Here is a 24,036-nt window from a genome sequence, read left to right on the forward strand (position 1 = left end):
AAATCAGGACTAACAAACAACTGAAATCTGACCAACAGGTCACTTGAATTTCTATGAAACACAAGGAGACAGTGTATTAATAAAGATTTATTGCAGGCAAACAATGCAGCAAATAATATTTACAGCTATATTAAAATAAACATTCCTTTATCTGGGATCCATGAGATGTTGGTGATGAGAAAACTTCAGTAAATCACAGTGGCGGATGAATCTGTGTAACCCCCCAAACCTGTACTGAGCTTTTCCTTTGATTTGACACGCTTAACATATGTGGAAAATTTATTCCTGCATTCGAAAAAAATCAAACAGACTTTAAAGTTGGGGTTCCTCTCTTCCTCAAACATGTGCATAAATTGAAAGTAAAACTCAAAAAAGGTTCAAGGAGAATCTGATAAAGGAAGAACAGTAGAATTGTTGTTTTCTTAAAACTTTTTTTGTCTTACTCCCTTTGCTCCGTAACTGTAAAAGGCAAAGCCTTGAGGAGTAAAACACAAACCGATGTGTCTCCTACGTTTACTGAGCAGTTAGTTTGCAAACAAACCACACGTACACTTGATGATGCTACTCTTCGGCTCATTTTAAAATCTCACTGCAAACTTTTTTTTTGGGGTGTTTGATAAACCAGAACACGCATAAAATAAACCTCACAACCCAAATGCCAAACCAATGGCTACTGACAATTTGATGGCCTGACGGACTTGCAAATTATACTGCGTTTCAACTAAACAATAATCCCAGCCATAAATCCAGTGACATTGTAGCCAAGAAGTGCTTGTTGAGAAATTAAACGAAAATCAACCAAAACGTTCTTGGTTCCGCCCACTCTGAAACATTCCAGCTGGTCGGGTAATGTGTTCACATGACAATCTCACAGTCTCTCATTTCTTTCTTCTTGCGTCCGACTCCATGCAAAACCTCTCGAACGCCTCCTCGATCTCTGGATCCATTTCATCTTCATCATCACTGAAACAGAAGTAACAGTGAAAGCTTATATATTTACATGGACTCTTTCTTAACCCTTATAGGGTCTTTTTGGTCCCCAAACGATGTTTGCTAAAATAAAATAAAAAGGTTCTCTTTGTCCTAATGACAAGAAACTTTGTACAAAATGTAATTTTGTAAAAATATATATATACTTTTTTTTCTAAACAAATGTAATTTTACTCTATTTATTAATGTTTTTACTCAACATTTGTGCAGTTTTTGGAGGATTTATATATATTTATTTATTTATTTATTTTTATTTTTATTTTTTGAATAGGTTTTTATACAAAAACAGTTTTTTTTATGTAAAATTCACTTTATAAAAGACCCACATTTCATTCATGGGGATAACATGGATAATTTGACATGGTTTAGTGTAAGTTTTGCCAATCTTTTGGAAAATGCAGTTTTAAAAGTAAAAAATTATCACTTTTACCAGTAGATGGCTCCTGAGCTCCACTATTTGACTTAAAGACATCTTTTCACAAGTTTTTTTTTCAGTTGGATTCATATCTAAATATTATGAAATCACAATAAAACAATAAAAGTTACTTTTGGTTGAGCATTTTGAAAAAAAATATGTTTTTCAATAATGTTGATTTTGAGGATGAATTTTGTCCATTTTCTAAGCATCATAATGTAACAATATTGAAAAACTGGGTTTTTTTTCCAGTACAAACAGCCCCTGAGTTTTTTTTTTTTTTTGGACGCGCTCAAGTTCCCCGAGACAGAGATGGCAGAAAGCACATCCTGTTTGTTTTTTTTATTTTACAAAAGCACAACGTTTTGTTGTAATTACGGGAACACACAAAAAAAGTAGACTTTGCAGTTGCGAATGATGTATTACTCTTATCTGTATTACCAAAAATTATTTTAAGTTGTCTCCACTGTTATCAGGAAAAACGCAAGTGATCGCGCCAGCGCCTCCATGTCTTGCACTAAGCGCACTATACTTCAGCTTCCACACTCCGCAAAAAACACTTGGATAAGCGCACAATAATAGCGCATATTTATCTAGGTTAACTGAAAGCGAGCAGCCATGTAAAGTTGCTACTACTTGCATATATCAAATGATAAAGACATATTTGAGGTCGATGGATGATAGGCAAACGTTTGGATTTCCTGCCCAACATACTGTAATTACCACAAGGACCCAACATTAATGCTCTGACTCTCACGGACTGCATGACTTCGCCATAAGTTTTTGTTTGTTTATTTGCTACAAACCAACTAATAGATTTTTGGTCGACTAACATTAGTCAAATATTTGGGGGCAGCCCTAATAAAATCCATGTTGACAATGCAAAAGTGTTTGAGGTACATGAACCAATCATAAAATTGTTATTAGGAAAATATAGGAAATATTATTATAATATTATAGAACACAAATTATTGGTTATTGTTCCGCAGTGTATTTGATTTCTTAGCCAGTTAAAAGCAAGTGATAAGTAAGAATAAAACCTGTCAAATAGACACTGTATTACACTAGAAATTTCTGTCCCCCTCACTTCTGAAATGATGGCTATACCCCTCTCATGTATTGCACAAAGGATGTTCTTTTAAAACTCATTTCAAGAATGACAGGCTCCACCTGTTGGCTGGTTTTTGTTAAAGATCCTAAAAGGGCACATGGGCATCTGTTCATGACCCATCCAATGGGGTGACTATGCTGAATAAGACTGGCAGGTCTAGTTAAGCCCCACTCTCTGCCTGGACTGCTGACTTTACTAAAATGTGCTCTTTGACTCCACCCAGTGTCATTGTGATGAGGACAATTACTGGAGTTTGAGCAGAGCAGGTGGTCACACCATGGTTATTATAGTTACTAAAACTAAAACCATAAACACACTTGAAATTAAATGAACTTTAACGGAAATAAATAAATAAATAAATAAATAAATAAAATTTTTATAAATATAAAAAGTAACTTTTTTTATTTCAGCTATTTGCCAAAATAAAAAAATAAATAAAATAAAAACATTTCATTTAGCTTAACTTGATTAAAATAACTAAAACTAAATAAAAATAAAAACTATATAGACATATTTTAAAAAAAAATCTCAATGATACTAAAATAACACTAGGTCACACTAACAGCTGCTGTTGGCCTCACTATCCTCTCAGTTTTACTATTTTACTAAGTTGCGCAGTAAACAGACACTATGCTGGATATTCTGCTCACAAATTGACAACCATCTACTCACGATTCATTGCCATTCTCTTCATATGCATCAGGGAAGTAGTCTTCTCGGTCTAGAATCTCCTGATATTTGTCTGAGTATTCTGTGGTGAAAAAAAAAATACAAATTACACTTTAATGTGCTCATTGTTTATGCTTTAATATACAACGTTAGCTAACTGCATGATTTGTATTATCTTAGAACTGTACATTTATGCCATATGGACTTTAATTTGACAGTCATCACTGATAACAGATTACTCTTAATTATAATGTAGAAACATGCATTTTCTGTAAAGCTGCTTTGAAATATGTATTGTAAAAAATAAATGTGAATCGAATTGAATGTGAACAAATGAGTAAAAATTCTGTCAAGAACATCCATGTCATATTTTAAAGGTGCCCTAGAACCAGTTTTTACAAGATGTAATATAAGTCTAAGGTGTCCCCTGAATGTGTCTGAAGTTTCAGCTCAAAATACCCCATAGATTTTTTTTTATCAATTTTTTTAACAGCCTATTTTGGGGCATCATTAACTTTGCACCGATTCAGGCTATGGCCCCTTTAAATTGCACGCTCCCTGCCCCCCGAGCTCTCGACTATAATACAGTGCAATTACAAAGTTCACACAGCTAATATAACCCTCAAAATGGATCTTTACAATATGTTCGTCATGCATGCTGCCTGCATGCGTCGGATCATGTGAGTATTGTATTTATTTGGATGTTTACATTTGATTCTGAGTGAGTTTGAGGCTATGCTCTGTGGCTAACAGCTAATGCTACACTGTTGGAGAGATTTATAAAGAACGAAGTTGTGTTTATGAATTATACAGACTGCAAGTGTTTAAAAATGAAAATAGCGACAGCTCTTGTCTCCGTGAATACAGTAAGAAACGATGGTAACTTTAACCACATTTAACAGTACATTAGCAACATGCTAACGAAACATTTAGAAAGACAATTAAAAAATATCACTAAAAATATCACGTAATCAATGATCATGTCAGTTATTATTGCTCCATCTGCCATTTTTCGCTGTTGTTCTTGCTTGCTTACCTAGTCTGATGATTCAGCTGTGCACAGATCCAGACGTTAATACTGGCTGCCCTTGTCTAATGCCTTGAACATGGGCTGGCATATGCAAATATTGGGGGCGTACATATTAATGATCCCAACTGTTACGTAACAGTCGGTGTTGTGTTGAGATTCGCCTGTTCTTCGGAGGTCTTTTAAACAAATGAGATTTACACAAGAAGGAGGAAACAATGGAGTTTGAGACTCACTGTATGTCATTTCCATGTACTGAACTCTTGTTATTCAAATATGCCGAGGTAAATTCAATTTTTGATTCTAGGTCACCTTTAAACCAAATGTAAAAAAGGATGAAATAAAACATCACTTATGCCAAGTTTAAACTACAGGACTTTAAACGTCAGCAGATCGCTATGCTGTTCAGACTACATGACTTGCTGTGGCGTCTTTACGTCGTTGTGGTGTTCACACTACATGACACTACATAAATGATCAGCAACAGAAGGTTACACACTACACAACAACTCTGTCACCCAATTACTTTATTAAATTAAAATGAAATGAACCCTTCCATACATAAGTTTAAAATATTTTGGCTGACCTCCCAGAGTTAAGGCCACAATTAGAACATTTCCTTTACTGTTTCCACGACGACGCGTCATGATTGTCACGTGACACACTGCAGCCACACTGTATGACAGATGTATCGCTTTTCTCACCATGTCATCAACTATCTGATATTCCGATTCTCATATATTTGCAAGTTTTGTCATTTAAAAACCTACATCATGATCTTGATCTTAATCTATAACGCGAGATGGGCGCCGCATTGTTTGTTTACGCTTTAGTTCAAAGAGTCCTGTCAGTCGTTGTACCGTAATACATTTGGCCAGTGAACTATGAGAAGAATAGCTTTATAGTTACTTACACAATGTGTATCCGATATGAATAAACGCCAGCAAATTATAGGCTATTGATTGGATTGTTATTGCTGCTTCCATAGACATCAATATATATTTAATTGGCTGTTGCGTCGTGACACGTGACACCACAGGATATCAAGTTGGCTGACAGCTCCAGATATTTAGCATGCTAGATGTTTGTCTGGCGTCAGCGAGCCTCTTTGATGCGTCCTTGAGTAGTTCACACACACATAAAGACTGGCGAGCGCCGATCACCCGCTGATTTTCCCCCGATCAAAGCACGACCTGTCGGCGAGCTCGTTAACTTGCAAATTGGGCTTAAAATCCTGTAGTGTAAACTTGGCATTAGAGAAAATTAAACCTGTTTTATGAGAATTGTAACATTTTTAATAATCTAAATAATTTAAATAATCTAAATTTCTCATTACCATAATGCAAATAAAAAAGCTTAAGTATTTAGGATACATTAAACTGATCATGGCTGCTGAAAATTCAGCTTTTATTACAGAAACAAATTACAGTTTTAAATAAATTCAAATTTAATTTAATTAAATATAATTTTAAATTGTAATAATATTTCAGAATATTTCAGTTTTTACTGAATTTTTTAATAATAAATGCAGCCTTGGTGAGCAGGAGATACTTTTGAAAACGAACAATTTTACTGAAAAAAATCTTAATTTTAGTGATAGATAGATGCAGAGGATAAAGGATAAAAAGAAAACAAAAAATACAGTAATTATCATTAATCTAAAAAACTCAAAAAAAATGAAATGTTCTGGCATGTTATGGTAATGAGAATTAGGTAAAAAAATATATTTAAAAAAATACTTTATGAAAATAAAATATATAAAAAAGTAATGCAAGTCTTAATGGTCCTTTTTTTTTTCTTTCACTCGAACATGGTTTTCTGACATCTATCCACTTATAAAACACATGAGGAAGTCAGTACATGGGTCATACCAGCAGACTAAAGACTCAATACTCACCAGGATCTGCTGCTGTGAAAGGTGTCCCATCAGCTGTGTAGAAGGTTGGTTCATTCTGAGGAACATTAACATGAGAGAAATACAGTAAGAGAGGCTACAAAGACACTGTCGTAGAGAACTTTTTTTTTTTTTTAATCAACAAGGATGCATTAAACTGATCATGGCAGCTGAAAATTCAGCTTTGCCATAACAGAAATAAATTACATTTTAAAATCAAACAAATTTATCAAACAAAGACAGATAACATATTTTACTCCAAAACCTCATTGTGTGCATCTGAATGAATTTAATATATTCGGCATATACGCACCATAAAGTAGTTGGGGTCATTGTAAGGTGTAGCGTCACTGGACACAGCGGCTGTGTGAACTCGCCCCCAGTTACTGGACCGTAACTCCACCAGTTTCAATAGCATCTGTCTGACATCTCTACAAAAGCACAGATACAATAGACATCTCAATAATGCAGTTGTATTGCTCTCATCAATATAAGGCCATTTCACACTGACAGTCATATGCAGCAACAAAGCAACTGGAAGTTAACAATTTTTATGTAGTGTATTGACCAAAAGTGATATCCAGAAGGTATATTTGTTTTAATGGTCCTAAAGTTCAATTAAACCATCATAATATCAGGAAAATATTTTATTTATTTACATATTGTTTTATATTTTAAGGTATTTACCTGACAAAATTATCTGACAAAAAAGGCAAACGACAACTACAGATTTTATTTTACCATGCAAAAAAAAAAAAGATGAAAAATTAACAGTTCATAATTTCTTTGTATGACAGCTTGGCCAAAAATTGTGTCTGCACAATTTGGCATGTTTTATTGCGTTGTCACAAATAAAACAATTCACTCCAAGAACAACTACACAGTATACTTCCAAAATCATTTCATACTTTGTTAATATTTAAATAAAGGGTGAAGATGTCAATTTTGCTAGGCCAATCATCACTTTTGGCCACTACTGTATATACAAAACAATCTACTGTTGCCCGACTCACTCACCGGCCGCATTTGGCGTCCAACAAAATGTCTTCAATCTTCTTGATGATCTCATCCATGTCTGACTGCCCTTTCTCCTTCCATGTGTCATCCAGAATGGAACCGCTCAGCTTGTCAGATCAGTACAGTAAAACAATGCAAGTCAACACCAATAGCTTAGTAGTGCATTATTATCTGTGGATTGATTAAAGTAAAGGTATTATTTGATTTCAGTGTTTTGGGTTGTCTGGCAATTTCAAGGTCTTTGTTTACATCAGAATTACTGTCACTAATGATCTTAAGTTGAGTCCTGAGGTCAACTTTTGCAGAGTATTTGCTCTGAAAAACCGCCAAGTCTCACCATTTACTGCAATTGCACTGTATAAGAACAGGAATATTTCAAACCTTGAGTAATTTGACAGCACACATTAGATTTGGGTCATCTGGGTGAGAGAATAATGTGTTCAAAAGTTCCTTTAACGCTCCCAGTAGGACATTAGCTCGTCCCGGTGTGCCTTTTCCACTTTTCACCTGAAAGACATTAAAGAATTGAAATTAAAAAACAGAATAAAACAGAATAAATGCATAGCTACAGTTAAATAACCAGCTACAAATCTGAAAGCATTTTTTGCATTTCTAACTATAATGTAAACATTCTGACATTTGAATTCATGCAGATAGATATGACAGGTTTTATATACTAGGTTATGCAAAGGAATAGACAAAGGGTTTTAATTGGTTTAAGCTTTAGCATTACATAATTTACTCAGACGAAGCAGGTCAAGACTGCCCTGGGCTTTATTTAGTAATGATGAGTGGCTGATTGTACCAGGGTTAGTTAAAATTAAAGTTAAAATTTAGTTTAAATTAACTAAACAAAAACTATTAAAAATATTTTTTGTTACCTGAAATAAAATAAAACAAATATGAGATGTAAAAATTTTACTGAAAATTAGAAAAGTTTACCTGGAATAAGTTTAAGTAGCGAAAATTACTAACTGGAAATAAAAATGAAATCTGAACTAAACTGAAATAAGAATAAATTAAACCTAAATAGTGATAAATAGTGAAATAGTAAATAGTGATATACATTTAAAAAAATTGACTATACATGATCTACGTTTACATTTAATAATTTAGCAGATGCTTGTATCCAAAGCTACATATAAATGAGGAGAGTTTATTAGACAGATATTTACAAAATAAATAAATAGAGATATACAAATTTCGATTTATATTTATATAGTAAATATAGCAGTAGTATAATGCCATGTCAGCATCTGATCTTCATGGGAAAAAATGAATTTAAAAAAAAAAATACAAGAGCTGCATAAATAAAATAAAATACAGCAGCTAAAATTATACAAGATGTTTTACATTTACATATAATAAAAATTCTAAAACTTTTTCGGGGATATCTTACTGTCCTGAAGTCCTTAAGTGAGCTTACTTCATAAAATGTTGTCTACTTGCATTAAAAGTCTAATAAAATGTTTAATAGAAACGGTGGTCTTGTAGAACATACATAAATTTGGGTCTGTATCTTTAAGCAGAAATGCATGAGTTAATCTTGTATGACCTATGAGACATCTAGTGAACTATATAGTAAATTATTGATTTCTATGGACCATTTTCACATTTCCGGGGTTTTAAAAATGAAAATATGAAAAATTATACTAGATTTGCAATGTTGATAACTGTGGAAATCTATCATCAGAGACTGTGAAATGGGTCCATTGGTTATTAGACAGTATTCCAGAGAGCTGTGTAATAGTCATATTTGTAATATTTTGTGGTAAGAAGTGAAAAGCATCGTTTGTGAACTGACCTCCAGGTTAAGGTACAGCTCCCCCAGAAACAGCACATATGAGTGAAACTTTTTCTGGGTCTCTGGATCGCCTCTCACGGCCTGCTCCCTCTGTTCAAACTCTTTTTGACACCTACACAAACACCACAGAATGGAGTTTAAGGAAAAGTGAAACTTACAAAAATGAGAGTAAACAAAACTGAAAGTAAAGGCTAAGATGGAAAAGGGAAGAAACTGGTGACTTTAAGAACAAAATGTCAAGCCACTTTTGTGAAACACCCAGTAAACCCTTACTTAGGCATAAACTGTGTGCTATGTAACTTTTTTTTTGTTCAAAATGAACAAAATTTAAATGAATCAATAAACCATCAATTCTTCCTCCAAGACGTGTTTTTGTCTTACCCTGATTCACTATGGTAAGCGTATTATAAATTGTTTATATTTTAGACCTGTCGGGATGGTTTTTGCAGGAAATCGCGTACATACGTCACTCCCCTGTGCGTGTCTCATGATATCCGTAAATAGAGAAGTTGCTCCGGCTACTTTGTGGTGTGGGAGTGGCATAGATTATTTGTCACAATGAGCGAGAAAGGTTGACATGGAGCAGCTAAATCTCAAACCTCCACTTGAATCACTCGTTAAAAAAAAAAAGTCCAAACAGAGACAGTCTGCTGGCAAAAAAAAAAGCTAGTAATAAAACAAGAATCAACATTGGCTTGGCTTTTCAGAGCTGAAGCACAATCAAAACAATGTTCTTCCACAAAATACATGTAGTTTTGTTTTTTAACCACTAGAGGACCTTGTGTTTAATAATGTACCATTTAAGGAAGCTTTTGATGGTTTACCTCAGCAGCAGCAGCTGTCGGAAGTTCCCACTGGATGGAGCGAGACGGATGTGATGAGACAGATGGTTACAGAGCCGCGCTCCAGTGTAGGCAAAGTTAGGGATAGATGTGGACTGTGGAAAGCAAATACAGCACTGATGTATGATTTGAGATTTACCAATTACAAAATTTAATAACTGATTATCCATAATATAAAAATACCCAAGTTGTTACAGAGGCCATCTCAGGTTACATGCATGCTTTTTCAACAGAATAGACAGTGAGCATGCAAAACTAAATTAAAAAAGACAATTTAGAGTAAATTTCAGGCAGCTTTCTGTCATTATTCATATTATTCACATTTGTGTGTATAATATTATATATATATATATATATATATATATATATATATATATATATATATATATATATATATATATATATATATATATATATATAAAATACTTATGTTCTGCAATAGTTTAAGAATATATTTGAAAATGCATTTGGAAAATATAATGTAGTATTGTACCAAAGTCAAAAAGTTTGGTATCAAGTCAACCCTAATTTTGATTTCAAGGGATAGTTCACTCAAAATTGAAAATTGTGTCATAATTTACAGAACAACATGAGGGTTAGTAAATAATGACAAAAAAAATGTAAATAACATATGCACTTTGCATTTTGACAGGTTACCACACAGATCCATTACAGAAAGTCATCACAAGCACACCTGTACGTAGATGAGCTCTACAAGCTCCTTCAGTATCTCCTCTGTATTGACCCAGCTGTTCAGCGTGTCTGTGATATACTCAATTTCTGATTCAAAGGACCCCGGAGACGAGTTCAGATGGCTTACAAAATCCTGAACTAAATCAGCCAGTGAGGCCTCAGCGTAGTATCCTTCAGACTCATCCGAATACACATCATCCTATAGAGAGAGAATATTAGACTAACAGGGTAAAGAATAAATGTTAAAGGGGTCATATAATACCACTTTTACAAGATGTAAAATAAGTCTCTGATGTCCCCAGAGTGTGTATGTGAAGTTTAAGCTCCAAATACCCCCCAGATCATTTATAGAACAGGTATAGTTTAGTTTAATTATAGTTATAATTTATGTTGCACCTTGCTTTTATGACATGCTATTGCATTTGTGTTACGTTCTGTATTGCAATAACATGGCCTCGCCACATAGACTCACCTGGAATGATGCATAACATCCTGGGACAAACTCAGGTGCGGCAGCAGACAGTTTGGAGTTCTTCACCAGTGCATCTGCAGCACTGACGCTATTGTGTCCTGAATTTAAAAGTACGGGGGATCCTCTGCTATCTGGAAGATGAAGCAGTGAAGACCTTTATTAATCTGTGTTATTTCATAGTTTTGATGAATATGCTAAAACGCTGGAAACAATAATAATAAAGACTTATAGTGTAGATGCAGAAGCAACCCCATAAATAGTAACTCCATAAAGACGTCTTGACTTCTCCACACAGGTCACATGACAGATTTGGCCAGATTAACCATCTCGTCCACTAACTGCTGGTGACCATTTAACCAGCTTTATTTCGAAGGCCACACTAATCTTCATCACACAACATTAAGAATGTCTTTGCAAGTGTGTTAGACTTTTAATCAGAAAGATCACAAATCAGGTGAACAAAATAGAATATCACAAATCAGCTAAAGATAAAGTACATCTAAATTACCCGATGTGGAAAAACTTTGGTTACCATGGATAATGTATGTACCTTGTACCGCATTTCCCCCCAAAATAAGTTAATATACCAATGTGTTTCAGAGTTCATGTCACTAATTCACATAAAGTACAACTATATTAAACACCACAGTTACTATGCCAACTGTATTATAGTAATCTATCTATGTTTTATCCATCCATCTTCTATCCACCGAGTTTCCATCGAACTATGCATCCTTCATCTGTGTATCTATGAATCCATCCATCCATCCATCCAGTATATCTATGCATAGGTTTATCCACCTATCTTCTGTCTATCAAATTTATCTAATTATGCATTCTTCATCTGTTTCTTTGCATCCATATCTATGCATATATCCATCTATCTATATATCCATAATTCTATCCATCTATCCATCTATCAATATCTATGCGTTTTATCCATCTATCTTCTATCCATTGAATTTATCTATGCACCCTTCATCTGTGTATCTCTATGTATATATCCATCCATCTATGAATCTATCCATCTATCCATCAATATATATATCTGTGCATCCATCCATCCTTCTGTCCAGCCATCCATCATATCTATTTATGTGTTCATTTTTCCTTCTATCTTCTATCCATCAAATTTATTTAATTATGCATCCTTCATCTATCTATCTATCTATCTATCTATCTATCTATCTATCTATGCATATATTCATCCATCCATCTATATGTCTATGTGCATCCATCCATCCATCCATCCATCATATCTATTTATACGTTCATTTTTCCATCTATTTTCTATCCATCAAATTTATTTAATAATGCATCCTTCATCTATCATCCATCCATCCATCCATATCTATCTATCTATCTATCTATCTATCTATCTATCTATCTATCTATCTATCTATCTATCTATCTATCTATCTATCTATCTATCTATCTATCTATGCATATATCCATCCATCCATCTATATTATCTGTGCATCCATCCATCATATCTATTTATGCATTCATTTTTCCTTCTATCTTCTATCCATCAAATTTATTTAATTATGCATCCTTCATCTATCTATCTATCTATCTATGCATATATCCATCCATCCATCGATATATCTATGTGCATCCATTCATCCATCCATCATATCTATTTATACGTTCATTTTTCCATCTATCTTCTATCCATCAAATTTATTTAATAATGCATCCTTCATCTATCTATCTATCTATCTATCTATCTATCTATCTATCTATCTATCCATCCTCATATCTATCTATGCATATATTCATTCATCTATATATCTATGTGCATCCATACATCCATCCTTCTGTCCAGCCATCCATCATATCCATTTATGCGTTCATTTTTCCTTCTATTTTCTATCCATCAATTTAATTATGCATCCTTCACCTATCTATCTATCTATCTATGTGCATCCATCCATCATATCTATTTATGCATTCATTTTTCCATCTTCTATCCATCAAATTTATTTAATAATGCATCCGTCATCTATCTATCTATCTATCTATCTATCTATCTATCCGTCATTATCTATCTATGCACATATCCATCCATCCATCATTATCTATCTATGCATATATCCATCCATCTATATATCCATGAATCTATCCATCCATTTATCTATGCATCCATCATCCATCCATCTGACTGTCTATCTGTCTAACCATCTGATTGTCTATCTATCCGATTGTCTATCTCTAGCTGTCTATGTATCTATATGCAACTCTATTGAAACTGTGAAAAGAAGCTATAAATTGTCAAAACAATAGTAACTTAACGTCACACAGTTACACAAACACGGACTATGCATATTCAGGTATCTCTACTGGCATTGTAATGACAAAAAAGAAGCTTTGTACTACCAAAGCATTGGTCGACATCTCTTTATTATATGCCTACATACAAACATATCTACACTTACATAAGTAAAAATACATATATCAGTCTGTATACAAGTCAAATCATGATAATGTATATCTAAACAATGATTAGCATTAACTGCCATCGACTCAAGTCACTCCTCCACAGGCTAATTAAGCCACATGTTCCGCTTTTTATAACCGAGGCGGTCTCAAATTAAGGACTAAACAAAAAGACAAAGAAATGTGCGTATATATTTCCCTCAAAAGCCTCTGACACAATTAGCTACTTCACAGGGAAGGTTATTAGCGGACTAGCATATCAGCTAACAGTGAACTTTACTTCACCTGAGCTGCCGTCCGACACCGGAGGAGTAGTGCGCGGCTGTCTGAGCGGCTCTCCCGGGTTAAACAGCGAGCTTCTGATATCTCCAGCCTCGGATGAGGAGGATGATGATGGTGTGCTGTTGTTGTTGTTGTACATGATCTTCTCCTCGCTGAACTTCCCGGTCCCGTTCAACTGTCTGGCGTCAGACACGAATAAACACACGGATCAGATCTCAGGAGGCCGTTGAACACTACAGAGACAGACAGCTTCAATCTACAGTCTGCTTCTCACTTTCATGTTTACTATTTCTGTATCTGGCATCTGGCCCTCTGTAGAGAAATAATCACTTCCTCAGTCATTCTCCAGAAATACCTGCTGGTCAGAGGAGCACTGCCATCTATTGGTCACATAAATCATCCTGCTGAAGAAATGCTGCAGTAAATCATGTCTCTTCAAATAGATGTTGGACATCTCACTGAAATTAAGCATGGTAACTACACTTTCAGACGAAAATACCACAATACTACATTATGTACTTTACATAAATATGGTGCAAAATATGTCCTAAAACTTTTTTAACAACAAATAAACAGTGACAAAAGTTTATTTATAGAAGGGTTATCATTTTTATAGCTTGTTAACAAAATGTGGGACAATTTTAAACAAAAGATTATAAAACTAGAACTGCAGATTATCTAGACTACCATTTAGCAAGCTTATATTTTTGTATCTATCCATCTATCCATCCATCTGATTGTCTATCTATCCATCTATCCATCCATCTGATTGTCTATCTATCTGATTGTCTATCTATCCATCCATCCGATTGTCCATCCATCTGATTGTCTATCTATCTGATTGTCTATCTATCCATCCATCTGATTGTCTATCTATCCATCTATCCATCCATCTGATTGTCTATCTATCTGATTGTCTATCTATCCATCCATCCGATTGTCTATCCATCTGTTTGTCTATCTATCCATCCGATTGTCTATCTATTCATCCGATTGTCTATCCATCTGATTGTCTATCTATCCATCCATCCGATTGTCTATCCATCTGATTGTCTATCTATCCATCCATCTGATTGTCTACCCATCTGATTCTCTATCTATCATCCATCCATCATCCATCCATCCATCCATCCATCCATCCGATTCTTTATCCATCCGATTGTCTATCTGATTGTCTATCTATCCATCCATCTGATTGTCTATCCAACCATCTGATTGTCTATCTATCATCTATCCATCCATCTTATTGTCTATCTATCTGATTGTCTATCTATCCATCCATCCGATTGTCTATCCATGATTGTCTATCTATCCATCCGATTGTCTATCCATCTGATTGTCTATCTATCCATCCATCCGATTGTCTATCCATCTGATTGTCTATCTATCCATCCGATTGTCTATCCATCTGATTGTCTATCTATCCATCCATCCATCTGATTGTCTATCCATCTGATTCTCTATCTATCCATCCATCCATCCATCTGATTGTCTATCCATCTATCCATCCATCTGATTGTCTATCCATCTGATTCTCTATCTATCATCCATCCATCATCCATCCATCCATCCATCCGATTCTCTATCCATCTGATTGTATATCTATCCATCTATCCATACATCTGATTGTCTATCTATCTGATTGTCTATCTATCCATCCATCCGATTGTCTATCCATCTGATTGTCTATCTATCCATCCGATTGTCTATCTGATTGTCTATCTATCCATCCATCTGATTGTCTATCCAACCATCTGATTGTCTATCTATCCATCTATCCATACATCTTATTGTCTATCTATCTGATTGTCTATCTATCCATCCATCCGATTGTCTATCCATCTGATTGTCTATCTATCCATCCGATTGTCTATCCATCTGATTGTCTATCTATCCATCCATCCATCTGATTGTCTATCTATCTGATTGTCTATCTATTCATCCGATTGTCTATCCATCTGATTGTCTATCCATCCATCCGATTGTCTATCCATCTGATTGTCTATCTATCCATCCGATTGTCTACCCATCTGATTCTCTATCATCCATCCATCATCCATCCATCCATCCATCCGATTCTCTATCCATCTGATTGTCTATCTATCCAACTATCCATCCATCTGATTGTCTATCTATCCATCCGATTGTCTATCTGATTGTCTATCTATCCATCCATCTGATTGTCTATCCAACCATCTGATTGTCTATCTATCCATCTATCCATCCATCTTATTGTCTATCTATCTGATTGTCTATCTATCCATCCATCCGATTGTCTATCCATCCGATTGTCTATCCATCTGATTGTCTATCTATCCATCCATGCAATTGTCTATCCATCTGATTGTCTATCTATCCATCCGATTGTCTATCCATCTGATTGTCTATCTATCCATCCGATTGTCTATCCATCTGATTGTCTATCTATCCATCCATCCATCTGATTGTCTATCCATCTGATTCTCTATCTATCCATCCATCCATCCATCTGATTGTCTATCTATCCATCTATCCATCCATCTGATTCTCTATCTATCATCCATCCATCCATCCGATTCTCTATCCATCTGATTGTCTATCTATCCATCTATCCATCCATCTGATTGTCTATCTATCCATCCGATTGTCTATCTGATTGTCTATCTATCATCCATCTGATTGTCTATCCAACCATCTGATTGTCTATCTATCCATCCATCTTATTGTCTATCTATCTGATTGTCTATCTATCCATCCATCCGATTGTCTATCCATCTGATTGTCTATCTATCCATCCGATTGTCTATCCATCTGATTGTCTATCTATCCATCCATCCGATTGTCTATCCATCTGATTGTCTATCTATCCATCCGATTGTCTATCCATCTGATTGTCTATCTATCCATCCATCCGATTGTCTATCCATCTGATTCTCTATCTATCCATCCATCCATCTGATTGTCTATCTATCCATCCGATTGTCTATCCATCTGATTGTCTATCTATCCATCCATCCGATTGTCTATCCATCTGATTCTCTATCTATCCATCCATCCATCTGATTGTCTATCTATCCATCTATCCATCCATCTGATTGTCTATCCATCTGATTCTCTATCTATCCATCCGATTGTCTATCTATCTATCCATCCATTCAATTGTCTATCTAGACTTCCATTTAGCTAGCTTATATTTTTGTCAAGTATTATTTATATACTATTATATTTAATATTTTGAATTAGCTTTCATTTTTATTTTCAGTTTTCATTTTCGTTTTTGTGTTTGTCTTTTTTTATTAGTTTTTTTTAAAAGTTCTATTTAGATTTATTTTTATTTCAGTGTTGGTTTTAATAATTATTTCATGTTATTTCAGGTAGTTTCCAAGGCAACATTTATCACTTTCTTTTTTCATCTAATTTTTATATTTTATTTCAGATCTAATTCAGTTAGTGAAAAATATTTTTAATAGTTTTAGTTAAGCATGTCAAAAATTTATCAAATGGAATAAATTATTCCCATCAAGCTTTAGAAAGGGTCCAAATAATGTAATCTCTTGGGTGTGACAATTTTAACGAAAGTTGCACACAAAATGTTGGATGCAGCTAAATATCACATTGTTGGTCATTAAGATAATTTTTAATTATTATTTTTATGAATTACTTTTAAAGTTCTTTTTACTTGAATTGAACATTAATTGAAAATGATACTGTTAAGGTGAAGAAGGCCATTTTAAGGAGTAAAATAAATATTTGATGTTTAAAACATCTTTTCATACTACATAGGGGACATCAAAATGTATTGATCTGTCCATCCATACATAGGGAATTTATGGTGGTTTGGACTTAACTTACATTCTGGCTGTTATTAAGCCTCTCATTAAAACACCACAGCTTGATCCCAGAGAATGAGTTAACTACAGACCAATCTCAAATCTCCCTTTTTTGTAAAATACTACAAAAAGCAGTATAGGAATAGGCTCAAACATTACGTTGACATTAGCAGAATTGCATTGGCATGGTTCAAATCATACTCATCTGATTGTCATCAATTTGTAGCAGTAAATGAAGAGGTAACATATCAACCACAAGTTCAGTACGGAGTACCACAAGGCTCAGTACTAGGACCGTTGCTCTTCACCCTGTACATGCTACCCTTTGGGAGATATCTATCCATCTATTCAGCCAACCTCTACATCTGACTATTTCATCTATCCATCTATTTACACTCATCTGTTTTAGTCACTACTGTACTGTAATTACCATTTAATTTATTAGTATAACTGGAACACAACACATCAAATAATTTGCAATTACTGCCACACACATACAGTAAAAACACTGAAACCACATATAAAGAACAAAATACCTTTTAGTATTTCATGTATTGCTTTTACAAAACTTATCATGCAAGTAATCACAAACAGGCAAATAATACAGATAACTGAAACAATAACAGTTTCTCTCTTCACACTGGCTGATTTCTCTGAACAGAACAGGCGATCTTGATCCGTTCATTAAATTAACTGAAATACGATCAGGCCCAAAGTTTGAGGCTGCATAGGACAAACAGCAACCATCTACAGAATCACTTCTGTAATCAGTCCTGTATTCATCACAGTTACATCACATTATTGTCCAATTAATTCCCATTATCTCCCTGCTGCCCTCCTTTCTTTTTTTTCTTCTTTTGTTGCGGCTGTGTTTTGGTTTTCTTAGTGGCCGGCTGATCTTGTGTTACTTCTTCTCCTTGATGTTTCCTTTTCTTGTTTTTCTTTTTCTTCTTCTTTCCCTCCTCTCCTGACGCTCCCTCAGGGGTTTTTGTGGAGGCTGGCGTCTCTTGTCCCTCCAGCACCGTGGGCTTCTTGCGGTTCTTGCGTTTCTTCGTCTCAGGAAGGAAGCCCTTCTTCTTCTTTGTGGTCTCTTCTGTCTGCTTTGCCTCTACAACTTTCTTCACCTTTTCAATGTGTGGTTTTCTACATAAAGCGAAGGAACAGAGACATTGAATACAGATTCATTATCAGAAGGGCGGTACTCTTCAGAACACAAATAAAGATGTTTTTAATGAAATCTGAGAGCTTTCTGTCCCTCCATAAAGATCCAATGCAACTACTACTTTCAAGGTCCAGAAAGGTAGTAAAGACATCATTTAAGTAATCCATGTGGTTTAACCTCAATTTTATGAAGCAATGTGAGTGCTTTGTTTGTGCAAAACAAACATAATTTACCATTTTATTTATGACAATATTGATCTGAAACGCGTGTTCACGAGAGCACCACGACGTATGCGTTTTGTGTTCTCACAAGAGCTGACTTTGTTGCATGAACACTTCAGATAATGTTTTGTAAATAAAGTGATAAATTATGTATTTTTGCACAAACAAATCACATGGATTACTTAAATGATGTCTTTACTACCTTTCTGGTAGTGCTGTCAAACGATTAATCGTGATTAACCGCATCCAAAATAAAAGTTTGTGTTTACATATATTTATAATATATGTGTATACTGTGTATATTTATGTATATATTTAAGAAATATTTACGTGTATACGTGTGTGTGTTATATAAACTATATATAAATATAAACATTTTATATATAAATATACTATATTTTTATTAAATATAGGTCAGCAAAGTGGTAGTTTCATTGGATCACTATGGAGAAACAGAAACCTCTCAGATTTCATTAAAAATATCTTAATTTGTGTTCTGAAGATGAACGAAAGTCTTATGGATGTGGAATGATGCGAGGGTGAGTAATTAATGACAGAATTTTCATTTTTGGCTGAAATATCCCTTTAAATACTTACTTGTAATATGGACACAAACCAAGAGATGATTATTCATGGCAAACAAATGATGAGTCTTGCATAATAGAACAATTTACACTACCGTTTAAAAGTTTAGGATCAGTAAGATTTTTTCCGGCAAGGATGCATTAAAACTGATCAAACCTGACACTGAAGACATTTATAATGTTACAAAAGATTCCTATTTTAAATAAATACTGTTCTTTTTGAACTTTCTATTCATCTGAGAATCCTAATTATACATGCTCAAATCACTAATATACATGCTCAAAATGTGACTCACGGAATGCCAAATAATTTCATCACGCTCCAGTATATGTCCTCCAGCTGTCCTGGTTTCTGCAGGGTTCCTTCCGCGTTCATGGACTTGAGAACATTCTGAAGGAGCTCCAAGTTAACTTGCATTTTCTGCCCAGAAAGAAACAAAAGTATCTTTTTCACACTTTTCACACAATTGAACTGACATGTGTACAAGCATGAGGTTTAGTGAAAACAGTGATTCATTACCTGACTCTGAACTGCTTTAACAAGGTACTGACAGAGCTCCAGCGCCTTCACCGTCTTTTCACGAACCGTTTTGTTCTTACACTGCACATTTTCAAAACTCTGGAAGAAAAGGATTATTTATTAGTGATCTGCACATGTTCCCTAGAAAACTCAAGAGCACTCAAAGAAAGAAGTCAAATGCACTTCTTGATCAAAATGTTAAATACTAATTTAACATGAATAAACAACTTGTCTATTTTGAAGATATTTCATTTGTTGAGAAATAACTGACTGTTTAAACTGAATGTTTAAATAAATAATGCTTGTTAAATCATTCAATAAAGAATCATTATATTGATCAAAAATGACAGTAAACACTTTCACATCGTTTATGAAGATGATGATAATAAATAAAAAATATTGATCATTAAATCAGCATATAATGAATTCTGAAGGATCATGTGACACTGAAGACTGGAGTAATGATGCTGAAAATTCAGCTTTGCATCACAGGAATAAATTACATTTTAAAATATATTCAAATAGAGAACAGTTATTTTAAACGTTAACATTATTTTTATCTGTTCAAAAGAGCTCAAGGAAGTCTACCTTTGCGAGCTGATCCGCAACTTTCTGATGCAGCTCAGTTCTCCGAACGTCAGACATCAGGTTCTTCACATCTTTAGACTGCAGGGCCTTCAGCACCATGGCACATGCCTGACCCTGAAAAAACATTGAACATATAACAATAAATAATAATTCAATTATCTAGTAAATGATTATACATCAATATAACATAACATATGCCACAACATAGATTCTTTTTACCTGCTGATGTTCCCTCCGTCCTCCTGTGATGTTCTCCACAGCCGTGTCCAACAGGTTCACACAAAACACCTTCAAACACAACATGAGATAGAAACTATATTTTTATTAAATTTACTTAAATTTGAGTTTTCCAGTGCAAGATGTCCAATCAACATTTAATTCTTTGACCAACTGATTTTTATTTTTTTTTGGACCAGCTAGATTCCCCCCTCCCCCCTATTCACTATTGAATCCGTTTAGACTCACAGGGAACTTGGTGAAGAGGTCGATGAACATGGCTCCAGTGAGAGGGCTTTTCCTTCTCGTCATGAAAGACGTCAATGCGTCCCTGAAGCAAGTTGTGACCCTCTCGACATCCACTTTACCCATAAGCTTTGCCTACGATTAGCACAAAGTCATTTAATCAACCTCAGTACTCGGAGATTAGCAATTGTGTGTCAATTTGAGATTGTAGATTACCTCTGAGGGTGCGTTTGCAGAGTCCTGTTCGTTCACACCGCCTCTTAACACCTTCAGCACGTAGAGAGCAGCACTACAAAACAATTATGTCATTTAGACACAAACAGATTCACAATAAACACAAATGAGAGTTTGTATAGTACAGGTAGAAGTTTCTCCTGCAACATCTGATTAAGCATCAATATCCAGAAGTCCTCACCTGAAGTAGTACAGAGACAAAGACGAGTCTGGCAGTTTCTGGGCTCGACCAATCAGACGCTCAAACATTTCATGAAGCTCTGCCTCGCGCCCATCAACTTCCTTGCAGTAATACTTGCCGCGACAGAGTCGGTTCCTGCCAATCAGAGACAGAGTGACTGAGAATTGTATGTAATTAAATCAACAGAACTATCTTTTGTCATGAAGAAAATAAGCAGCATGTTTTCTGAGAGCTTTTCGCTAAAGGAATCGAATCTCAAACTTGTTTTCATTAACCAAAATAAAACTGAAATAAAATAAAGCACAACAAAATTTCTAAAACTTAAAAGGTGGGGTAGGAAATGTTTTTCATGAACACTTATTATACTGGTTGAAACTCTCTTCACATCCTGATAGCAATCAATAACAGAAGTGGTCTAAATATTCAAAAATTTACAGATATCTTAGGACCAAAAATGTTTGTTCAATCACTGTATTTGGTCCGAGGCAATGCAGAGTTGTAGGGCCCTATGAAATCCATTTTTTTTTTTTCTTCCCCAAATTCCATTTTATTTTTTCCCAAACTCCGTTTTTTCCGTTTTAATTTTTCTGGATTCCGTTTTATTTATTTTTTGACTCCATTTTAATGGTTAAATTAAATTTTAGTAATCATCAAAAGCATGTCTAATTAATTGAAATAATGAATCTTGTCCAATTTACCAATTTAATAAAAGTTTAACAAAAAAATTACATTTTTTTAGGGCCCTATGATAAATGTTTTATTCTTTCCCCTCAAATTTTATTTTTTACCAAATTCTTTTGGTTTTCTGGATTCCATTTTAGTGGTTTAATTCCATTTTAATAATCAAAAAGCATGTCTAATTAATTGAATTCTTAAAAACAACAATATTTATTAATTAAAAAATATATTTTTATGAATTTTTTTTTTTTTTTTCAGAAGTTCTGTTGTGTATTTAAATTTTTCTGGCAATCAAATGAACGCATACCATTTAAAGGTCCCGTTTTTCGTGGTTTTTTGAAGCTTTGATTGTGTTTATAGTGTGCAATATAACATGTGTTCATGTTTCGGGTGTAAAAAAAAACAGTATTTTTCACATAATTTACTTATCTGTATACCGCTGTTTCCACTGTCATAAAAACGGGCTGATGACTTCCTTGTTCTATGAAGTCCCTCCTTCAGAAATACGTAACGAGTTCTGATTGTGCCAGCAGTTCCTGTGTTGTGATTCGACAGCTCTGAGCGCTCCTTGCCCGGAAAGGTCACGCCTCTTACCATAACGTGGAGATGCACGCGCTCAGTGTTATTGTAAACATGTCTTTAATTTTACCCTATCAATTTGAGCCGGAATCAGACCTGGTGATTGGACTGCGGGATGAAAATAACAGCGTTTCGACGACATGGCGACAAACACACTCTACAAACGCAACTCTTGTGTATTCCTGTGGGTGGAGGTTAGTCAAAAAACTGTTTTAGTGACGTCATTAAAGGAGGAAGTAGAGGGATGTAGTCCAAACTGGCCGTTCGATGTAGGCGACTTCTGTTAAATAAAATATCTCGCTTGGCATTGAACTTTGAGCTTTAAAATTTTACAGATTTTATTTATACTCTAACAACAACAACATTACACTAACTAAAGTTTGAAACATGGGATCACGAAGAACGGGACCTTTAATTTATCTTTTAATCATGAAATTAAACTTTTTTGTCAAACAATGTGCTGCACAACAGAGCTTTACTGTTCAAATTAAAACATGGAAGAAACACTGAGATTATTGTTTAAAAATATATTTTAATAATTTATTGTTAAATTAATTTATCTAAATTCTACTGTATAACAGTAATATGTTTCTGTCAAGTTAAATCGAACTTTTATTTTGACGGTTTGCCTAGAGCTTTGAGTTTCTCTGTGTTTATGACGGTAGTTTTCTCAAACGAAGCGGTTACATGCTGATGAAGTGACTTTCAGAGCAGCTCTGGAGATGAATTTGTGCGTTCATATAGTGAGGCGACAGAGGACGAAAACACCCCGCGCGAGTGTGTGTGAGGCGGTGTGAGGTAAATGAAACTGCGCTTCCGCATCATTCATTTCAGAGTCACACAGGCATGCAGGATTCATGTTTAAATAGTCTTTTTGCGGTTTAATATTCACAGACACTAGTCTATATCGCGATTTAATTTAAGTGTACTGACCTGCTTTTAATTCATTCATCAAAAATTTGACAAATTCCGTGACATTCCGCGTTATATAGTAAATTCCGTTTTTATGAATGGATTCCGCGATTCCGTCCGCGATTCTGTGATCACAGAAATTATAGGGCCCTAGAGTTGTAGACAGACAGTCACCAGGCACTGCAAACAGACAGTTCCTCCTGAACCAAAACAATGAGCTTACGCTGCGTTCACGCCATTTCGTAACTATAATTAAGAGATTGCAACCTGTGACGAGCTGTTCACATCCTCAGACATTCTATAGCAACACTTTCAAGACCGAAATGAATCAAAATTATTATTGTAATGTTACGTGCTTTGAGACATCTTGAGACTCTGCTGTGTGCGTTCATGTGTTTTGGAGGAGGCGTGGCTTTGGAGATGCTTTGAAGTGAGGGTGGGATCTCATGCT

At 34.8% G+C, this 24,036-nt stretch overlaps 2 protein-coding genes across 2 annotated transcripts in view; both read right to left on the reverse strand.

The window, feature by feature from the left end:
• Window positions 1-74: 74 nt before the first annotated feature.
• Window positions 75-14,018, reverse strand: paip1 (poly(A) binding protein interacting protein 1). The gene is made up of 11 exons (XM_048188722.1): window positions 13,659-14,018; window positions 10,935-11,065; window positions 10,464-10,661; window positions 9,752-9,864; window positions 8,928-9,039; window positions 7,505-7,630; window positions 7,124-7,230; window positions 6,420-6,537; window positions 6,110-6,164; window positions 3,189-3,267; window positions 75-963 (listed from the first exon to the last, which is right to left on the reverse strand). Exons 1-11 carry the CDS (start codon window positions 13,792-13,794, stop codon window positions 879-881), a joined length of 1,260 nt encoding a protein of 419 aa, XP_048044679.1. The 5' UTR covers window positions 13,795-14,018; the 3' UTR covers window positions 75-878.
• A 3,967-nt stretch (window positions 14,019-17,985) lies between these two features.
• mybbp1a (MYB binding protein (P160) 1a) overlaps window positions 17,986-24,036 on the reverse strand; it is a 22,106-nt gene continuing 16,055 nt past the window's right edge. The window contains exons 20-27 of the mRNA XM_048188723.1: window positions 21,417-21,551; window positions 21,218-21,290; window positions 21,005-21,136; window positions 20,759-20,827; window positions 20,540-20,653; window positions 19,952-20,050; window positions 19,728-19,852; window positions 17,986-18,607 (exon numbers count right to left, since the gene is read on the reverse strand). Coding sequence (XP_048044680.1) covers window positions 18,274-18,607; window positions 19,728-19,852; window positions 19,952-20,050; window positions 20,540-20,653; window positions 20,759-20,827; window positions 21,005-21,136; window positions 21,218-21,290; window positions 21,417-21,551 — 1,081 coding nt within the window. The 3' untranslated portion in view covers window positions 17,986-18,273. The remainder of the gene's footprint in view (window positions 18,608-19,727; window positions 19,853-19,951; window positions 20,051-20,539; window positions 20,654-20,758; window positions 20,828-21,004; window positions 21,137-21,217; window positions 21,291-21,416; window positions 21,552-24,036) is intronic.

Source organism: Megalobrama amblycephala, linkage group LG4 (assembly GCF_018812025.1).
Source record: "Megalobrama amblycephala isolate DHTTF-2021 linkage group LG4, ASM1881202v1, whole genome shotgun sequence".
In the NCBI taxonomy this organism is placed as follows: Eukaryota; Metazoa; Chordata; class Actinopteri; order Cypriniformes; family Xenocyprididae; genus Megalobrama; species Megalobrama amblycephala.

What these genes read in the sequence shown, in the direction of transcription:
- paip1 (XM_048188722.1), bottom strand. Translation starts at nt 13,794, where the DNA reads ATGTACAACAACAACAACAGCACACCATCATCATCCTCCTCATCCGAG. An exon ending in CGACAGCTGCTGCTGCTGAG is followed by an intron (nt 9,040 to 9,751) that starts GTAAACCATCAA and finishes GTGTTTGTGTAG; the next exon opens with GTGTCAAAAAGAGTTTGAAC. An exon ending in GAAGAGAATGGCAATGAATC is followed by an intron (nt 964 to 3,188) that starts GTGAGTAGATGG and finishes CTTCTGTTTCAG; the next exon opens with TGATGATGAAGATGAAATGG.